This window comes from Oryctolagus cuniculus, chromosome 12 (assembly GCF_964237555.1).
Source record: "Oryctolagus cuniculus chromosome 12, mOryCun1.1, whole genome shotgun sequence".
Lineage (NCBI taxonomy): Eukaryota > Metazoa > Chordata > Mammalia > Lagomorpha > Leporidae > Oryctolagus > Oryctolagus cuniculus.
This window is the reverse complement of record NC_091443.1, coordinates 112,032,113-112,052,917: the sequence shown is the minus strand read 5'-3', so window position 1 is coordinate 112,052,917 and position 20,805 is coordinate 112,032,113. Positions and strand designations below refer to the sequence as shown.

General features: G+C 42.5%; 1 protein-coding gene across 30 annotated transcripts in view; it reads right to left on the bottom strand.

The window, feature by feature from the left end:
* Nucleotides 1–20,805, bottom strand: part of UACA (uveal autoantigen with coiled-coil domains and ankyrin repeats) — a 108,713-nt gene that overhangs the window by 33,945 nt on the left and 53,963 nt on the right. For 26 of the 30 annotated variants that reach the window (XR_011381122.1, XR_007915507.2, XR_011381121.1 and 23 more), the window contains 6 exons: nt 15,731–15,819; nt 10,282–10,346; nt 9,449–9,506; nt 4,261–4,331; nt 4,052–4,158; nt 639–820 (listed from right to left, as the gene is read on the bottom strand). Coding sequence is in view for 27 of the 30 variants with exons in the window: in XM_070054776.1 (XP_069910877.1) it covers nt 639–820; nt 4,052–4,158; nt 4,261–4,331; nt 9,449–9,506; nt 10,282–10,346; nt 15,731–15,819 (572 nt within the window). In the remaining 3 variants the exon portion in view is untranslated. The remainder of the gene's footprint in view (nt 1–638; nt 821–4,051; nt 4,159–4,260; nt 4,332–9,448; nt 9,507–10,281; nt 10,347–15,730; nt 15,820–20,805) is intronic. The other 4 variants (XM_070054783.1, XM_070054781.1, XM_070054784.1 and 1 more) reach the window with 1 other exon arrangement.

The following is a 20,805-nucleotide window of genomic DNA, read 5'->3' as shown; positions in this document are numbered from 1 at the left end:
GGCCACCATCCACTGGCTCCCAGGTACATCGGCAGGAACTTGGATCTGAAGTGGAGGTGGGACTGGCATGGATCCCACACATTCTAATATGGAGTGCAAGAGAACCAAGTGGGAACTTATTAACATGCTGTACCACAACTCTCACCCCAAAGAGACTCTTATTTAAAGTCTACTAAGTCTCAAGCAGCAGCTTGCCCTCTCTTTATCAAACCAAAGCATTCACAAAAGACTTGCATTGATTCTTCCACCTCAGCTTTTAAATCACTCCACAGTGTGTCAAGGTTCACCAGATAAACTAGATGAAGTATAACGGGTCTTCAAAAAGCTCATAGACATGCATACTGGGAAAAAACTATGAATGGATTTCAAAAAATTTTGTGCACCAAAATAAACTTATCTTTCAATTTTGTTTCTCCACAAACTTTCTGAAGTACCCTAGTATGGAACACACTGCCTCCAACCAAGAGACCATCACGTCATGACCACGTGCACAGTAGAGAAGGAGATGGAATAACCCTGTTTGTCAGTGAGGAATGCTTTGCCTCTCACGATGCACTGCTCTAGTTTTGCCACCCAAGCTCTTTAGAAACCTGACTTTACCACCCTGGACTGCTCTCCTTACACAACACTGCTGGTACCTTTGTGGGTATTTTCTGACGCTGTCTTCAACAAGGTCAGAATGTCCAGATTGTCACCAATTCTTGCATAGTATGAACTGTCGTGGCCCAGGGCATCCAGCAAGCTGATGTCAGCTCCATTTTTAATTAAGATTTCCACTGCATCTTTGCAACCATACTCACAACCTAGCATGAGAGCAGTTCTAAAAGTAAAAACAAAAGAAGACAAATTCTTCAGAAAAATGAAAGCAAGCACTTCGGAAATTTTCTGCCAGAGCTTTTCTTCTTATAGAACAAGTACTACTTTAGGAACTTACACTTGTTGCAGATTTCACTGCATATTTTATCTTGTGCTCTAACTTAATCACATTTATGAAAACATTTACTTTGCATGTTCAGTCTACAAAGATAAAATCTCAGATTACCTTATATACTTTAATTACTGTTACCAAACTAGATTTATTCCAGTTCTTCAGCATCCTGCAAGTAAATAATTTCCATAAAACTCTCCTCCAACTAATCCACCTAATACTGTTACCCATCTGCTCAAATCTCACCCATGCAGAGTCCTTTAATGAACCATACCACATCATGCAAACCACACCCCACCATGAACCCCTTCTGTCCCCAGAGAACCATCAGATTCTACTCGAGCTGTCTCTGTTGAAAAGAGTCATGCTTCCTTCTCCTGGGAACTTTCATGTCTTCAGACTTCATTTTAAACTTCTCTCCTCAAAAGAATTTTCCTCAACTAACCCTCCATTAACATGGACCACTGCTTTACTGAGCTGTGAAGGGACCATCACCACTTAAACCTATCACAGTCTATCAGAAAGTACCGATCATGCAAAAAGACAATCTACTACAGAAATTCAGGAGGACCCTTAAAAACTATTTTTTCCAATCCCCTATTTTCACTGCTGAGGGATTCACCAAATATCTAACTCTGTCTTCAATTGTGAACTGTGCATGTTCTAAGGGAGCTGATTTCTGCCCTTACCCTGTTATGTATCTGCTGTTTCTCATTCAACAATTCCTGCTCCATGTTGGCTGGTATAAAACTTTATACACCCCAGGCATTAAAGAAGTCACTGTTATTAGGTGAATCAAACACTAAAAATAAAAAAGAACCCTAAAGAAACAGTGCCAGAAAATAAGCTAATGACTTTTAAAATCATCTGCTCTCTAGTATATACAGCACATTGCCCTATCTCACTGTTATGGGGAGAACTTTCAATGGGAAAACATGGACAAAGCTGCTTTGACTAAGATCTAGGGGCTGGTGTTGTGGTACAGTGGGATAAGCTACCACCTGTGATGCCAGCATCCCATATGAGCATGGGTTCAAGTACCAACTGCTACACTTCCAATCCAGCTCCTCGCTAATGTGCCTAGGAAAGCAGCAGAGTATGGCCCAAAAACCTGGGCCCCAGTCACCATGTAGGAGACCCAGACAGAGTTCCAGTCCTAGCTTTGGCCTGACCTAGCCCTGACTGTTGCAGTCATTCGGAGAGTGAGCCAGTAGATGGAAGATCAATCTCTCTCTGTAAGTCTGTCTTAAATATATAACATAAATCTTTAGGAACACAAAAAGGGGAAGATCTAGAAAAGTATAAGGCACTATATATGGATCAACCAGATCACTCCTGTCAGAGATTTTGAAATCAACATTTTTTAGTCATGCTTGGTCAAATTATAGTATCTCCAAACAAAAAGTAATGCAAAAAGCCCCTTTCTTAATAATCATATTAATAATTGAAATGCTTAAGAATTTACTCCTTGGACATGAATGAACAGTAAATACACTGAAAGCTATGAAATCTGGCATCTAAAGACTGCTAAATTTATCCACTTCCAACAAACTACAAATATGTTCAGAAAAATAAATGAAAAGAAACCATCAATTTTATTGTGTATTGCCTACAGAATCCCGGAAATCTCAATTTCAAGCTATCGTAATACTTCAGCTACTGTGGGGGATGATCAGATACCTAATGTCAGAGGTACGGTGACCCTAACTAGAGTAGGCACCATGATACATTAGACCTGTAGAAGAGCAAGGGGAAAGCAGATACAAATCATTAGAACCCATGAACTAAGGCTGGCGCCGTGGCTCACTTGGCTAATCCTCTGCCTGCGGCGCTGGTACCCTGGGTTCTAGTCCCAGTTGCTCCTCTTCCAGTCCAGCTCTCTGCTGTGGCCCAGGAAGGCAGTAGAGGATGGCCCAAGTGCTTAGGTCCTGCACCTGCATGGGAGACCAGGAGCAAGTACCTGGCTCCTGGCTTCGGATCGGCACAGTGCCAGCTGTAGCGGCCATTTGGGGGGCGAACCAACGGAAAGGAAGACCTTTCTCTCTGTCTCTCTCTCACTGTCTAACTCTGCCTGTCAAAAAAAAAAAAAAAAAAAAAGAACCCATGAACTGAAATAACATCAAATGCTGGAGCAAGATTACATGGAGGGAATCCAAGGTACAGAAGATGACTCATTTCAAAGGAGGCAGCACTAAGGCTAGGCCGGGTAAGGAGAGAAAACACTTCAGAACATCAACCACAAAAACACATCAAGTTCCAGAACATTCAGGCATCACTTCCTTTTTTTTTTTTTTTTTAATTTATTTATTTGACAGATAGAGTTAGACACTGACAGAGAGAGAGAGAGACAGAGACAGAGAGAAAGGTCTTCCTTCCATTGGTTCACCCCCCATAGGCATCACTTTAACCTCAAAAGATCTACAGATGAAGAAGACCATAGATACAATTTTTAATCCTATTTTACTTCTTATGTGTCCTAATTTTTTTAAAGATTTTCTTTGAAGTTTAAAACAGGGGCCAGCATTGTGGCCCACCAGGTTAAGATGTCTCATGCAGTGAAAGCATCCCATATGGGCACTGGTTCGAGTCTTAGCTGCTCTGTTTCCAATCCAGCTCCCTGCTAATGTGCCTGGGAAAGCAGCAGAGGATGGCCCAAGGGCTTGAGCCCTACATCCACAAGGCTTCAACCTGGACCACCCCCAGCTGTTATAGCCATCTGGGGAGTGAACTAGTGGATAGAAAAGATATCTTTCTCTCTCTCTCTCCCTCTCACTTCTTCTCCCTCTCTAATTCTGCCTTTCAAATAAATAAATGAATCTTTAAAAAACAAAACAAAACAAAACAAAACAAAAAAAAAAACCTCTGGGACATAATTCCTCTTTCAGTTACTTAGCTCCAAAATGGGACCTAATTAATGCTTTTAGTCCGCATTTGCTCTCAGCATCCCCTACTTCCCTCTCTTGCTTCTACAGTGGACTCTGACTCTGAGAAGTGGATGCCAGTTCCTCAGAGGAACAAATTCAGGGAGGGAGAGCAGGGAGGGATGGAGAGGCCAAGTCACAGCAGCAGTTTCACAGTCACTGTGGCCTGCGGGTATGTGAGGAACCGTGAGGAAGGAATCACCTGTTTTGTTTGTCTCTGGAGTTAACATTTGCTCCTCTATCAATTAGCAGTTGACATATCGTTGGCCTACACATCTGAGTAGCCAGAACAAGTGGGGTCCGGCCATCCTAAGGAACAAGAAAAACAGAAGGTCACCAAGGAAACAAACACCATAAAATGTATGGCTAGAATACATGCACAGAAATAAAGATGAACATGAGCTGACTCACAATGTCTTTGGCATTCACAGAGGCCCCATGGTCGCAAAGCAGCTGTATGCTGGAAGGACAGTCTGCCATGGCTTTGAAAAACAGGCAAAGTCACAAAGGTTGACAAGTTGCTATGACACACGGTGTTCTTCTAGGTCAGTAGAAGGTACAAACTATTCCATTTCTAACACACCAAACGTGGTAGCCTTCACTCTCAGTTCAGCATTACAAACATCAACTTTCTAGCTTAAAACAGATTCCATCCGTTTATAAAATTTTTATAATTTATTGGGACAAAGGAACAGTGTCATTCATGTGTAAGATCAGAAGATACTGCTATTGTAAGGGAGAACACAGACAATACAAACCAAGATTTCTATTTACGTGAATTTCTAACTATGGCTATTATTACCTTGACCCTTGAAGTTAGCTCAGTTTTTAAAGGAATTATTCACATTTTTATAGAATAGTCACACTGAATAAAGCATTGCCCACAAAGTTCATACTTTCTTTTATAAGCTGACATTGCCATTTCTGACCAAAATAATACTTATGGAGTCACTCTGCAAAAATTATGTGATCAAATCACATCATGCAGACATGCCATTGCCAGGGCCTATACCCGCTCCAGTCAGTTTCTCAGCACCAGCTCCTGCCATAACACACTCTGCCCAGGAAGCAGCGAGGAGGCTGGAGGAGTCAGAGGTGAGCCGGCCAGGCCAAGGGCTCATGTACAGCCCTCCCCAACCTGAAGAAATGAGTGGTGGACTGACCCAAGCAACAGCACAGCACATACTACCAACCTGCCTTTTCCCCTAACAATGACTTATACCAGATATTCTCCAAGCACAGGAAAGTTGTAAAGGTTACTATAATCAAAGATAAAGACACCAGGAAGAGTAAAGGGGTTGCATTCATTCTGTTTTTGAATAAAGACTCTGCTCAGAACTGTACCAGCACAATAAACAACATACTTGTATTTAGTAGAGTGATAACAGCAAGCACTGCCATCGACAGTGGAAGAGCAGCTGAGTTACTTGAAGACAAACTGCTTTGATAAATCTAAGTGCTCTAAATGCAGGGAAAGTTCTGCCTGTCCTAAAAGTATGCTTAGAGGGGCCGGCGCTGTGGCGTAGTGGGTAAAGCCACTGCCTCCAGTGCCAACATCCCATATGGGTGCTGGTTCGAATCTCGGCTGCCCACTTCCGATCCAGCTCTCTGCTGTGGCCTGGGAAAGCAGTAGAAGATGGCCCATGTCCTTGGGCCCTGCACCCGCTTGGGAGACCCAGGAGAAGCTCCTAGATCCTGGCCTCAGATTGTCGCAGCTCCAGCTGTTGTTGCCAACTGGGGAGTAAACCAGCAGATGGAAGACTTCTCTCTCTCTCTCTCTCTGTCTCTGTCTCTCCTTCTCTCCCTAATTCTGACTTTCGAATAAATAAATAAATCTTTTAAAAATAGTAAAATAAAAATATGCTTAGAGAGTGTGACCTTCCAAAGAAAAAAGAATTTGCTGAGCCAGAAGAAGAAACTGAGGACGCAGAAGAAAGTGAATACCCACACGTCTCATGTAGGACTTTCCACACCATGGAACCGTTTCATTTACATTTTTAAACATACTTTGTATCTGAAGGTATAGCATTATACATACGTATAATATGTATGTATTACAGGCAATGTATATAAACTTCACATAAAGCATAAATTAAGTTCATAATTAGACTCGGATTGTATCCCCAACATGTCTCATGATAAGCAAATCCTGAGCCAACACTGTAGCACAGCAGGTAAAGCCGTCACCTGCAGTGCCAGTGTTCCATATGAGCACTAGTTCGAGTCCCAGCTGCTCCACTTACGATCTAGCTCCCTGCTGAAGTGCCTGGAAAAGCAGTAGATAGTCCAAGTCCTGGGGCCCCTGCACCTATGTGGGAAACCTGGAAGAAGTTCCAGGCTCCTGGCTTTGGATCAGCTCTGCTCTGGCAGTTGCGGCCATGTGGGGAGTAAACCAGTAAACCAGCAGACAGAAGACTCTCTCTCTGCCTCTGCCTCTCTGTAACTCTGCCTTTCAAATAAATAAATAAATCTTTAAAAATAAGTAAATAAATAAAGATACACAAATACTCCAAAATCAAAGAACCTGGAACCCCATGTACTTCTGGTCCCAAGTATTCCAGATAAGGGATACACAACCTGTACAAAAAACCAGAAATGTCCAAGTAATAATCTTGATGAGAGCTAATTTAAATAAGACAATATTAATGCTGTTGTCATTCCATGAGAAAAAATACCAAAATAATTTATTTGAAATGTTCATTATAAAACTTTATTCATATATGATTGGTTTCCATGAGGACTTTTGAAATTTAATCTTTAAAACAAAAAACTTCAAAAATGTTAATCAACATTTTAAAAGATTTGTCTTTTGGGGGCTGGCACTGTGGTGTTACAGGTAAAGCCATTGCCTGTAGTGCCAGCATCCCATATGGGCACTGGTTCGAGTCCTGGCTGCTCCGCTTCTGATCCAGCTCTCTGCTATGGCTTAGGAAAGCACTAGAGGATGGCCCAAGTCCTTGGGCCCCTGCACCCACATGGGAGACCCAGAGGAAGCTCCTGGCTCTGGATTTGCACAGCTCTGGCTGTTGTAGCCATCTGGGGAGTGGATGGAAGACCTCTCTCTTGCTCGCTCGCTCGCTCTCTCTCGCTCTCTCTCTGCCACTGTAACTCTATTTCAAATAAATAAATAAATCTTTAAAAAAAATAATTTGTCTTTTTAAAAAAAATCACACTAGCTACTTCTCTGGCCAACATTAGAGTTCATAGGAAAAATATGGGATCAGTTTGTGGCACAGCAGGTTAAGTTACCAACTGCAAAGTCAGCATCCCATACTGCAGAGTCAGTTCTTTCGGGACCAGCTGCTCTGCTTCCAACCCAAATTGCTACTAACGCACCTGAGAAGGCAGCAGAAGAAGGCCCAAATAATTCGGTCTCTGTCATCCACATGGGAAATGTGGACAGAATTCTGGGTTTCTGGGTTCCTGGCTTCAGCCTAGCCCACGCCAACCATTGCAGCCATTTGGGAAATGAAAACAGATGGAAGATCTCTTTCTCTAGTAAAACTGCTGTTGCTCAAAGCTTCTCTCAAAGACCAGCGGATGGAAGCTCTTTCTCTCTGTCTCTCCCTCCCTCTGTAACTGTCTACAGACCAACATCCCTGATGAACATAAACGCAAAAATCCTCAATAAAATTCTGGCCAACAGAATGCAAAAACACATCAGAAAGATCATCTACCCAGACCAAGTGGGATTTATCCCTGGTATGCAGGGATGGTTCAATGTTTGCAAATCAATGTGATATACCACATTAACAAACTGCAGAAGAAAAACCATATGATTATCAATAGATGCAGAGAAAGCATTTGATAAAATACAACACCCTTTCATGATGAAAACTCTAAGCAAATTGGGTATAGAAGGAATATTCCTCAGTACAATCAAAGCAATTTATGAAAAACCCAAGGCCAGCATCCTATTGAATGGGGAAAAGTTGGAAGCAGATCCCATCAAAGGAGGTAACTTTCTCTGAAGGGAGGAATGAACTTCCACTTTGACTAAGACCTTGTCTAAATAAGATCGGAGTCAGTGAACTCAAAAGGCTTCCATAGCCTTGGCAACTCATGACAAGAGCCTAGGGAGATTATTGACGCCATAAACAAGCGTGTCAATTTGTTAAGTCAACAACAGGAGTCACTGTGCACTCACTCCTCATGTAAGATCTCTGTCCTTAATGTGGTGTTCAATGTGAATTAATGCTATAACTAGTACTCAAACAGTATTTTACAATTTATGTTTCTGTGTGGGTGCAAACCATTGAAATCTTTACTTAATATATACTAAAGTGATCTTCTGTATATAAAGAGAATTGAAAATGAATCTTGGTGCAAATGGAATGGGAGAGGGAGCAGGAGATGGGAGGGTTGCAGGTGGGAGGGAAGTATTGGGGGGGAGAAAACAATTGTAACACATAAGCTGTACTTTGGAAATTTATATTTATTAAATAAAAGTTTAAAAAAAAACAAATTTGAAGGCCAAGCAAAGCATAATACATCTTTTTTTTTTTTAAAGACTTATTTATTTATTTGAAAGGCAAAGTTAGAGAGAGAGAGAGCACCAGAGAAAAAGTTCTTCCATCCACTGGTTCACTCCCCAAACAGCTGCAATGGCTGTGGTTGGTCCAATTCAAAGCCAGAAGCCAGGAGCTTCTTCCAGGTCTCCCATGCAAGTGAAGGGGCCCAATTGCTTGGGCCATCTTCCAATGTTCTGTTCACTCAGAACATTAGCAGAGTTTGATCAGAAGTGGAGCAGCTGAGATTTGAACTGGCGCCCATATGGGATGCCGGCACTACAGGCTGCAGCTTTACTCGCTACGCCACAGTGCCAGCATGGGAAAGCTATGGCCTGGGAAAGCAGCAGAAGATGGCCCAAGTCCCTGGGGCCCTGCAACATGTGGGAGACCTGGAAGAAGCTCCTGGCACCTGGCTTTGATCGGCCCAGCTCTGGCCATTGCAGCCATTTGTGAGTGAACTAGCTGATATGAACTCTCTGTCTCTCTGCCTCTGCCTCTATAACTCTGCCTTTCCAATAAATAAATAAATCTTAAAAAAAAAGAAATTCAGCACTAATAATCCTAAACAAAAATAACCACTACCACTAATTAAGAAATTAATATATGGCAGGTACTATTTATGGTTCCATTCTAAGTGCTTATTCCAGTAGTATCTTTAACTTCATTTGGTAAAAGAGAAAAATGAGGTTCAGACAGATTAGGAATACCTAGTTTTTAAGAAATAGAGATGCCTTCCTCCTTCTCATGTTTCCTATAATTACCAAACATACACACACATAAACACACACACACAGACGCGCACACACACAAGCATGCACAGAGAGGGCTTGGTGCTCTGTGTGAGCAGGACTCTGGTTCATTCACTGCTGTACTTTCAGGATCTGACAAACTGACTTTCCTATAAATATGTTGAATGAATCTTTTCACGTTGCACAGTATAATAAGCTGCAAATTTGAATATTTGAGAAGTTCTCAATATTCCTTGGTTCTTCATGACTTGCACAAAGATTTACATGTTTAAAACTCAGACATTAATTTGAACGCCCAGATATTTTAACAAGTGTGTGTCAAAGGAAAGCTTTGCTTACCTGCATCGTGAAGTGCAGTTCTTCCCTGCAGGTCTACATGTTCAGTGGGACAATTGTACTGTGAAAACACACAAGCCTGTTGTCTAGGAAGTTTCATTTCAAAACTCGACAGCCACACTCAAATGAACAGCTGTTAATCTTACAATACTCCATTTATCAAAAAAAAATTTAAGAATTTTTAGGCAACCCAGGAATTATTTTGACATGAAACACAAAACATATTATGCAACTATAAAAGTAACAGTTTTTCACCAAACAGGAAACATATGGAACATTATAATAAAATGAACTACATAATATGTTATTGTTTCAATTTTTTTTTTTTTTTTTTTTTTTTTTTAGAAAAAAACTACTGAATTGGAAAAACACATGTCTTCTTGGGAAACTTGTGACAAACGTATGACTGGGCTCTGAGGACTGAAAGCTTATTTCAACCAACTAATTCATGGAACTCTGGTTGCATGACTAAATATTTAACTACTGTTGCTAATTTTATGCAGTCTAAGATAATTGTGTCTATATAGAAACATATAGATCTATATTTTATCACTTTGTCTTAAGTCATTTTCTAGACAACAAGAAATTCCAATCTCTAGCTAATGTCAACAGGAAGGTCAAGTCCTTGTTATTTATTTTTAATACACTGAGTTATGCAATTCATTTCCCTTAGAGTTCTTATTCTTTATTGTTCACATTCCTTCACACACGATGGAAAAAATATTATGTAAGCTAACAGTCAAAGTTGGTCAGCCATTTACTTTGGTCTCAGATTCCAAGATGACACTTCTATGATTTAGAATCAATCAAGCTACAGCATGAACCACTTCTACTACCTGTAGGAGCTTCTGCAGGCACAACGCATGTCCATACTTAGCAGCCAGGTGAAGGGCACTTCTCCCTACAAAATAAATAATTTTAAATATCTCTGAAGGATTAGTCTCATACATGATTTTTCATAGAAATATGGTTTTGTTTTTTTTTTTTTTTTGGACAGGCAGAGTGGACAGTGAGAGAGACAGAGAGACAGAGAGAAAGGTTTTCCTTTTGCTGTTGGTTCACCCTCCAATGGCCGCCGCGGCCGGCGCACTGCACTGATCCGAAGCCAGGAGCCAGGTGCTTATCCTGGTCTCCCATGGGGTGCAGGGCCCAAGCACTTGGGCCATCCTCCACTGCACTCCCGGGCCACAGCAGAGAGCTGGCCTGGAAGAGGGGCAACTGGGACAGAATCCGGCGCCCCGACCGGGACTAGAACCCAGGGTACCGGCGCCACAGGCGGAGGATTAGCCTAGTGAGCCGCAGCACCGGCCAGAAATATGGTTTCTTTTTCCAAAATTAGCTGACTGGATGCTTAATTTGTAAGCAGGCTTATAGTTTTCTAAGATGGATCCCCTAATCTGGTGGTCTAGTAACATACTGTACACACCAAAGCAATGAACATGAAAAGAATATTAATCACCCAAATCCACACAGAGCAGAAACCTGTCTTGTCCCCACTGTGTCTGTGAAGCAGAGTCTAAGAGCCGGGAGGGAAATACTGGAATAGGCAATGGGGGACAGGGGAGAGAAATAAGGAGAAGGAAGAAAGCAGAGGGAAAGAAGTACCTACATTACACAGAGCACCACCAAAAAAGGCAGTGTGGGCACTGGATATGGAAAAGTGAAAGTATAAGTCATAGAAAGGATATTCCCCAAGACTTACGCTTCTGTTAAAAGCTCAAAGTTGACAATGAGATTCTGTCTGCAAATCAAACAACTTGTTCAAACATAATGTATTTTAAAACGTACAGTTTAAAGGAAACGCTGCATGGGTTGGAAAGGAGTTGCTAGGTAGTGTGAAAGGTTTGCTCTGAGCACAGGCAAGGTACATTTGCACAGAGTAATTCTATCTGCAAACACTCTTTGTCTCCACTGTTACTTCTACACACACACCGCTCTGTGAAGGGTGACAGACAGAGGGTTTCATCAGTTCATGCTGCAATCCAGTCTCCAGTGATCTTCATCTTCCTCTACCCTCACAAACTTCCTAAAACAAACCTCGATTTCACAAATATACCTTTCCGCCACAAAAGAAGTATCCTATATTCTGTTCATCCTGGATAGGGATGCAAACTGCCTTGCAACTCTCATTCAGTGGCATGTGAGTTCAGATAAGTGGGTAAGTTTTCCCCAGTCTGATCAACTCCGCCCCTGACTAGCCAGGCACTAGAAGAAGCACTAAGAGAGCAGGTCTTTCCAGGTAGAGACAACACATTCAACCACATCCAAATAGCCTCGGGCAACGAGCAAATCGGATGCGACCATTTCAAATTCCAGTTTCCTACTGCTCATAGGTAAGTATCTAAGAAACATTTTACATTTTGAAGGTGACCAAAATGAGTGGCATTAAACATGAAGCTGCAGCGGGATTCTCAGACAGACACGCGGGACACCAAGGCTCTTAACAGGAAAAGCAGCTTTTATTCTTGCTAGCAGACCCAAGGAGAGTTTAGTCTCCAGACTCTGGGCCCTGAACAATTCAGAGCATTGTCTTATACACCATAGCACAAACTTTAACTTTTCTAATACATATTCAATTATGCAATTTTTTATTGAATATCTTAGAGCTACAGCTCTACTTATACAACCACTACACAAAATCACACCCACGAACACCTGAATCGCTGCAGTTGACCTAGGTATATCATGTCAGCCGACCCAGTTCCACTGCAGTATTTCTCAGAAAGCTCCCTCCACCCATCCCCAACATCCCAGAAAGCCCCTGCTGCCCTACCATTTCTGCTTTAGCCATTTTTTTCTACCTGAGGGGCAGGGGTCCCTGCACAAAGTAAGAGATGACAGAGTGGAGATTGTGGGATTAGGCAGTGGTGACATCGCTGGTGGTCAACAAAATGCTACAGACCTTGATGACACAAAAATGCCAGATGAGGATTGAGAAAAGACCCAATCCAGACACAGATGACAGTGACATATCGGGGCGACATGAGATCTACAGCCCAATGTGAAGTACATCACAGGGGCATACCTCCTACGATCTGCAAATCTAGTTGCTTAAAACTTACTTACAAATAAGATAGGAGATAATATAAAAATTTTTTAGCAAATGGCTTCATTTGAATTGTATCAGACCCTGTTAGCAACTGAGAAAAGGCCCCTGTCCTGAAGAAAGAATAACTCAAGTGACAAACACAATACAGCAAACCAAATCAAAATGAAACTGAATAACAGCATAAACAAAGGACAGGAAGCAGGGTATTTGGGACACAACATATGGGGAAAAGTCCACTGAATTGGGCAAAGCATTTGGGCTTCATCTGCCCTGAAGGCAGTGGTGTGGGGAGCAACTCGGACTAGACTAAGTTACTGGAATTAAGACTTATTCTATGCATCTGCTCTCCCACAATATGGCGCTGAGAAGGGAGAAACAGCTTCTACACAGCTGCCTCCAGTTCAACCAATAATCAGCAGGACCTGCTCCTGACTGGAGGAGGGCAGCGTACTCAGCGTGTGGGTAGCAGAGTTGGGATTGGCGGAAGAGGACTATAAAGGAGGAGAGAGACAACATGCACCAGGAACATCTATCTGAAGGAACACCTGTGCAGCCCCCGAGAGAGCCGGCCGGCAGTGTGCCGCTCCCCCGCGGAAGTGGGGAAAGTGGCAGGGGGCCCACCCCTCCACGGAGGTGGAAGGGACGGTAGCCAACCCGGGAAGAACAGTAAAATAAACAGCCTTCAGAGTTCTGAGGAGACATGGCCAGTCCAAAATTTCTAAAAATAAATATTCTTCTACATCAATGAGCACATACATAAGCAATAAAATAATTTATTTCATTATTCATCCAAAGGTGCCAGTAAATTTACTTGGGTTTTCAATTTAGAATTTGATGCATTTTAGGCAAAGATTTTTCTATTCAGCTGAATTCTATCTCCATCTTCTCTTTCAATTCCATTCCTAAATAATGGATTTGTATCTATTTACAATGCCCATTCGTGAAGACATAGGATAATGTATTTCTTTTAAGATTTATTTATTTATTTGAAAGGCACAGTTATAGAGAAGTAAGGCAGAGAGAGGTCTTCCATCTGCTGGCTCACTGCCCGGATGGTTGCAACAGCCAGAATTGTACCAATCTGAAGCCAGGAGCCAGGAGCTTCTTCCAGGTCTCCCACATGGGTGCAGGGCCCAAGGACTTGGGCCATCCTCCACTGCATTCCCAGGCCACAGCAGAGAGCTGGATTGGAAGTAGAGCAAGGGCCAGCACTGTGGCTCAGCGGGTTAACGCCCTGGACTGAAGTGCCGGTTCTAGTTCCGACTACTATACTTTCAATCTAGTTCTCTGCTATGGCCTGGGAAAGCAGTAGAAGATGTCCCAATTCCTTGGGCCCCTGCACGCATGTGGGAGACCTGGAAGAAGCTCCCAGCTCCTGGCTTCGAATCGGCGCAGCTCCGGCCATTGCGGCCATCTGGAGAGTGAACCATCAGATGGAAGACCTCTCTCTCTCTCTGCCTATCCTCTCGCTGTGTAACTCTGTCTTTCAAGTAAATAAATAAACCTTTAAAAAGAAAGAAAAAAAAAAAAAAGGGAAGTGGAGCAGCCAGGATTCGAACCGGCGTCCATAAGGGATGCCGGCACTTCAGGCAGCAGCTTTACCCGCTTCACCACAGCGCTGGCCCCAGGATAATGTATTAAAGTTGTGGAGGAAATTCTCTGCTCTAAATCAACTCCTATTTTTAACTGAATAACAAATACAACTGCAGAGACTGAGTTAAGAAACCAAAAACACTGAGAAAGATTTTCCCAATAGATAGAAAACTAACATTCTTGCTAAGGAAATACAGTCACTACATTCAAATATTTAAGGTGTACCTTTGACTGTAGAAAAACTTATGCCATAAGATTTATTTTTTTACAGGCAGAGTTAGACAGTGAGAGAGACAGAGAAAGGTCTTCCTTCCGTTGGTTCACCCCCCAAATGGTTGCTGCGGGCGGCACGCTGCGCCGATCTGAAGCCAGGAGCCAGGTGCTTCCTCCTGGTCTCCCATGCGGGTGCAGGGCCCAAGGACCTGGGCCATCCTCTACTGCCTTCCTGGGCCACAGCAGAGAGCTGGACTGGAAGAGGAGCAACCAGGATAGAATCCGGCGCCCCAACCGGGACTAGAACCCAGGGTACCGGCGCCACAGGCAGAGGATTAGCCAAGGGAGCCACGGCGCCGGCCTATGCCGTAAGATTTTAAAAGACAAAGGTACATCGGAGTATAAGCAGAAGATCAGGTAAAACATCTTTGTCGGTAATATTAGACTTTAAGTCATCAAGTATTAGACTTTGAATTTCTAGGATAATTTTTTTTAAATACTGCCAAGCGGGGCTGGCATTGTGGTATAGTAGTTGTGGTATAGTAGGTTAAGTTATCTCTTCTCACGCCAGCAGCCCACATAAAAGTGCTGGTTCAAGTCGCAGCTGCTCTGATTCCAATCTAGCTTCCTGCTAATGTGCCTGGAAATGTAGCAACAGACGACCCAAGTATTTGTGTACCAACTACCCATGCCAGAGATCAGGATAGAGTTCTTGGCTCCTGGCTTCAACCTAGCCCAGCCCTGGCCATTGCAACCATTAGGGGGAATGAATCAGTCAAGGAAAATAGTTCTCTCTCTCTCTCTCCCTCCATCTCCTCCACCACTCCACCTTTCAAATAAACAGAACTGTTTTTATAAGTGGTCAAATAAAATGGATTCTTTGTGGGGCATAAACGTCAAGAGCACAGGGTCCAACTTACTTAGCCACTGCAGGCTCGTAGGCAAGTTTCCTAACAGTTCAGCTCCTCACAACCTCATGATGCGGACACGAAGAAAACGAGCTCACACACAGAGAGCACAAACAGAGGAGGTCCCTAAGTGTTCAGTAAACATCATCTGTTCTTGTTACCATTTCTACTGATGTGGCTATTGTTAAGAGCAGTTCGTTCTGTATGACAAGATACCGACAACTAAACTGAACTGCATAGTATATGAATACAGTCTAAATAACTCCTAACAGGTCTTCAAACTCTGAGGCTGTAGGGTCCTGGAGCACTACTAACACTAGCACTGGTCTACAGTCTCCACTCGTTGTCACAGCCTTCCTCCTTCCCACAGTGTTACCTCTAAAATAAACCTTATCTCCACTGCTGAAAAACAAAAAGAAGCATCTTGTTTTTTCAATCATGTTCAGGTTTTAGGATGTCAGCATGGATGGATCATGTTGGCATCCTCCTTATCTTGTTAACAGGGTGGGGAGGCAAACCTACCGGCAGTGTCACTGGTTGTAATATCCACTCCATGGATAAGGAGAGCATTCAAGCACTCAAGATTCCCCTTGGAGGCCACAACATGGAAGCTAAGAAAAAAAACATACTTGTTATGTCACAGAGACGACCAATGATAACTTAAATGTGACCCTAATGCCATTCTTTATTCAACATGCACACATATTTTAAATATTACTTTAGAATATCCATATAGGTTGAGCGTCCCTAACCCAAAATCCAAAATCCAGAAAGCTGAGACTTTTATATTAAGGATTTTACATTAAGGATCTTCAACCTACACATACAAGAAAAAAGAAACATATCCCATTTACTTAATAGGAGAATACTCTCTATTCTAATGAGCCATCAGCTTAATAAGAGAAAATTCATACTGTACCATCATTTATGCCATAGTTTATTATTTTAACAGAAAGAATGCCAATGCTTTAATATATGTGCAGTGAGAATTTGCTATCAGATTTTTTTGTTTAGTTTCAAACATAATGAAACTACCAAAACAAAGGAAGTTACTGCAGAATGCTGAGGCCAAAGACAGGTCAAAACATTTGGCTCTTCTCTTTGAATTAGTAAACTATATGTGATATAATAAAGGTTTCAAAACCATAACTGAACTACCCTTAAAACCTACAGAAGAAATGGTGTCCTCTAGCCAGCAGCACCACTGGCCACCACTCAGTTTGTTCTCTGGTTCACAGACCTGTGAGATAAGGCAAAGTCACACAAAACAGGCATAAAACTTAATCCATCTCTCAACACAGCAAGGGAGCAGCCTCAAGAAACTAACAGTAGGGAGCTGGCATGATGGCATGGGGCTTAAGCCGCCACCTGTGATGCTGGCAACCCATACAGGCACTGGTTCAAGTCCTGGCTGCTCTACTGCCAATTCAGCTCCCTGCTAATGCACCTGGAAAAGCCGCGAAGGATGGGCTAAGTACTCAGACTCTCTCTCACTCTCTGTGTGTGTGTGTGTGTGTGTGCAAATCTGCCTTTCAAATAAATCAACCTTGAAAGAAAGAAACAAACAAACTTTAAGCCATCAAGTATTAGAGACACTAGATAACAAAATATTATTTCTTTGGCCATCTAACACTTCATAAATCAACATTTATGGAAATATTTTGTGTAAGGTAAGCATGGATCTTAACTAGTACTCCACCAAATTCAGACTGGTAAGGACAAGTACAGTAGGAGCGGTTTGTAAAGGATGATGGACTTAGGTTAACCTAGCGCAGAGGGCCTGAACAAGGGCAGTAACCATTCTGCAGGAAGCAGAAGATCAAGGACAGGCAGGTGCTCAGCAAGGCGCCTGGGTACTGACCCTCTGTGCAAAGTAAAGTGCTCTCAGCAGGCAGCTTCCCTGGACTTGCCATTTAGAAACTGAGTGTTTCCTCAATGTCCTGATATGTTAGGGCCCCTAGCTCCCCCACACCTGCCTCTACTATTCTATAAAGAACTTATTACTTGATAACATACAAATAAATTCAGTATTTCCTTGTAGTCTATCAATCTCTTCCAACTCAAATGCAAACCGAATAAAAGCAGGAGTTTTTGTCTGTTTTTCTTCCTAATATATCCACATAACCAGTAACAATGCCAGAGAGAAGGAGACCCTCAAATTTGAATGGCTACCTGCTTAGAAACAAAATCTGAAGATAGCTTGCAATCCATTTCCAGATATTATCTCATGTGATTTTATTAGTTTTACAGTCAATATTTTTGCAAACTAGAAACCATCATCTCCTAAATAAAGCAAGATCGTGTAGAACTTGAATCCAAGAAGAACCGTTTCTGTTCCTCAAAGTCAGATGAGTCCTGACTCAGCTGTAAGGCTGCAGGCTATCATTTAGTCTCACTGCAACAATGAGGCACAGAATTATACTCTGCAATGAACCATCAAAACCCTCTGAAGGTTAATTTTCTTCAAGCTAAAGTATTCAGCCTCCTTATACTCTCGGAGACATTTTTCATTTGCTTGCTTGTTTTCATTTCTCAAGTACCAAAACTTTAAGACTTCTTCCTTCAAAATGGATTGGCACTATGCTGGTGCCATACTCAAGGGAAGAAAGCACAAAAATTAAACAACAGCCTATTAATGCCGGTGGGGTATAAACAGTAGATGTGGTTCAGGAAGATTCATTAACATGTATGCAAAGAGCTATAAAGGACATCTGAAAAGCTGCTTTACAGAAATATACTTTCACAATTAAAAAAACTACAACTTTTAGAAGACATGGGCTTCTGCTTCACGACGGGGGACTGCATAGGCAACGCAGACAAACACCACCAATGAGGACAACTAGAACAACTGTACAAATAGAAGCAAACTGCACAACTAGAACAATTGTACAAATAGGAGCAAACTGTACAACTAGAACAATTGTACAAATGCAAGCATCTGCTTGAGGGCATCAGAGAGCTAAGGAGACAGTACAATCACTAAGCCAGGATGCAAGGAAAGACAGAGGCTCAGAGACAGGAGCAGAGCACTGGAGACCACTTCCTCTCTTGGAGGATTTGCTAATTCCAGAGAAAACAGGGAGTCTGAATAGCACTTTGTCGAGGCAGGATGGGAAAATGGCAGTAGCAGCCACAGCTCTCCAGCCGGCTGCCAAGTCCTTGATGAACCTGTCACACCTTGGGTTGGGACTTGGGAGGGCTGACCATAGAAGAGGCAATCAGAAGAGAACAGACCCTGGCAATGAGCAAGTCAGGAGTAAAACAGTTTATTTGTGTAACCACAGTGAGGAGAAGCAGCCTTTATTTCTTCTGTCTCAAACTTTAAATTTAAAAAAATTTTTTTTCAAAATTCATTATTTTTGTAATTACAAACAAAATGGAAAACATATTTGTAACATATCTCATAACTGACTATACACAAAATGTTTCAATTAAGGAAGAATATAATTAATTTGTAAGTAAAAACAGGAAAAATTTTTTGTTTAAAAACCCAAATAGGTCAATTTTAATTAGTTCTTCTATATATGCATTTATCTACTACTGAAAATTGAAACAGCACATCAAAATTTCCTTTTATTGCAATTCAAACATTTGAAAACCAGAACATCTAATTATCTGTCCTAATTATTATTATATAGACAAAACAACCAATGTAGTCTTTTTTTTTGGACAGGTAGTTACAGACAGTCTCTCACTGTCTGTATCTCTCAGACAGAGATAAAGGTCCTCCCTCCACTGGTTCACTTCCCAAATGGCCACAACGGCTGCAGCTATGCTGATCCGAAGCTAGGAGCCAGGGGCCCCCTCCTGGTCTCCCATGCGAGTGCAGGGGCCCAAGCACCTGGGCCATCCTCTACTGCCCTCCTGGGCCACAGCAGAGAACTGGACTGGAAGAGGCGCAACCGGGATCAGAACCGAAGACCATATGGGATGCCAGTGCCACAGGCGGAGGATTAACCCAGTGCGCCACGGCGCCGGCCCCCCTATGTATTCTTTACATTCCTTTCCCACAAGTCACTTTGCACAGCTCTTGGTGCTGAGTTTCATCTCACTGACTTTAGTCTTCTGAAACACATGGGAATACGTGAAACTTACTGGTGTTTCTCTGGGTCAAACCAGAAAGACAAAAAGAACTGAATGATATTGGAAGTCATTCAAATACATTCAAATACAGATTCCATATAAATCACTGGTACCAAGGTAGGAAGAAAAAGACAATTACAACTAATATCATAGGTCATCAAAATTATTGGTATGCAAGTCTATCTTAGCACAGTGTTCTACTGTATAAAATTACTAGCAAGAACAGTAAAACAGAGATCACGTTTCGCCTGACTCTTGGTCCTAATCCATTCCTATCCCAGCTTTTCCGAGGGATTCCATCCGTGAGCCAGGCAGTCACTGCGGCAACATCTGAAAGGCTCACTTCCTGATTCACTCTTACTCCCTCAGGATCACCTTCTCCGCCTTGATTTTTAAGCTGTGAATATTGGTACGTTAGGAGGTGTCTCAGCTTGGCCAGTCGCTCTCTCCACTCAGATAACAGTATCCTTACGCCTTTCCTCGTGTGGGGCCTCTGAAATACCATCTTGACAACTCTCCCAGACTATTAAGGTGGCTCTCCGGTGCAGAAGGGAATGCTGCAGAAGGGCTGAGCGTCAACTTACTGAGGTCCTTTGTTAACATTTCTGAATCCTGAGAATTTTCTCCCATGGAAATCCAATAAGATTCTGTGGACCAGGTTGGGCCACACTTTTCTGGTGAGTCCATGGCAGTCTAGTGACACCTCTTTGGTGTTTGGCTCTCAGGTAAAGGAGTGCTGGGTTCTCTAGTTACTCCAAGGTAGCCTGAAGAGAACTAAACAGCCCAGAAAGACAGAAAGCTCAGCCTCCAGCAGAGAGGTGAAATGAGCCAACCTCAGAAATATTTCATACAAAGAATCCCAGAGGGGCCAGCATTGAGGCGAGGCAGGTTAAGCCACCAGGTGCAATGCCAGCATTCCATATGAGCTCTGATTCATGTCCCAGCTGCTCCACTTCTGACCCAGCTTTCTGCTAATATGTCTGGGAAAGCAGAAGATGCCCCAACTACTTGGGCCCCTATCCACTATGTGGGAAACCTGGATGGAGTTCCAGGCTCCTGGCTTTGGCCTGGCCTAGCCCTGGCCATTGCAACCATTTGGGGAGTGAATCAGCGATGAAAGATCGATCTCAGTCTCTCCTTCTCTAACTCTGGTTTTCAAATAAATAAATAATTTTTTAAAAAACAAACAAAAAGAATTCCACTTCCTAGAGTGAAAACTTCCAAGACCAATCCCACTCAAATATTTCATAAACCAAAGTTCACAGTTCATAAATTACAAATTTTTTAAACTCTATTAATACAAATAATGCCATTGAAAACTGAACCTGGGTGTGGGGGTCTGGCACACTGATGAAGATGACACCTGGGACTCCTGAATCCCATGTCAGAATGATGAGGTTCTAGTCGTTGGTTTCTGGCTCTCTTTCTGATTTCACCTTTCTGCTAAAGTCTACCCTGGGAGGCAAGATGATGGCTCAAATACTTAGATCCGGTCCCACTTGGGAGAGACACTA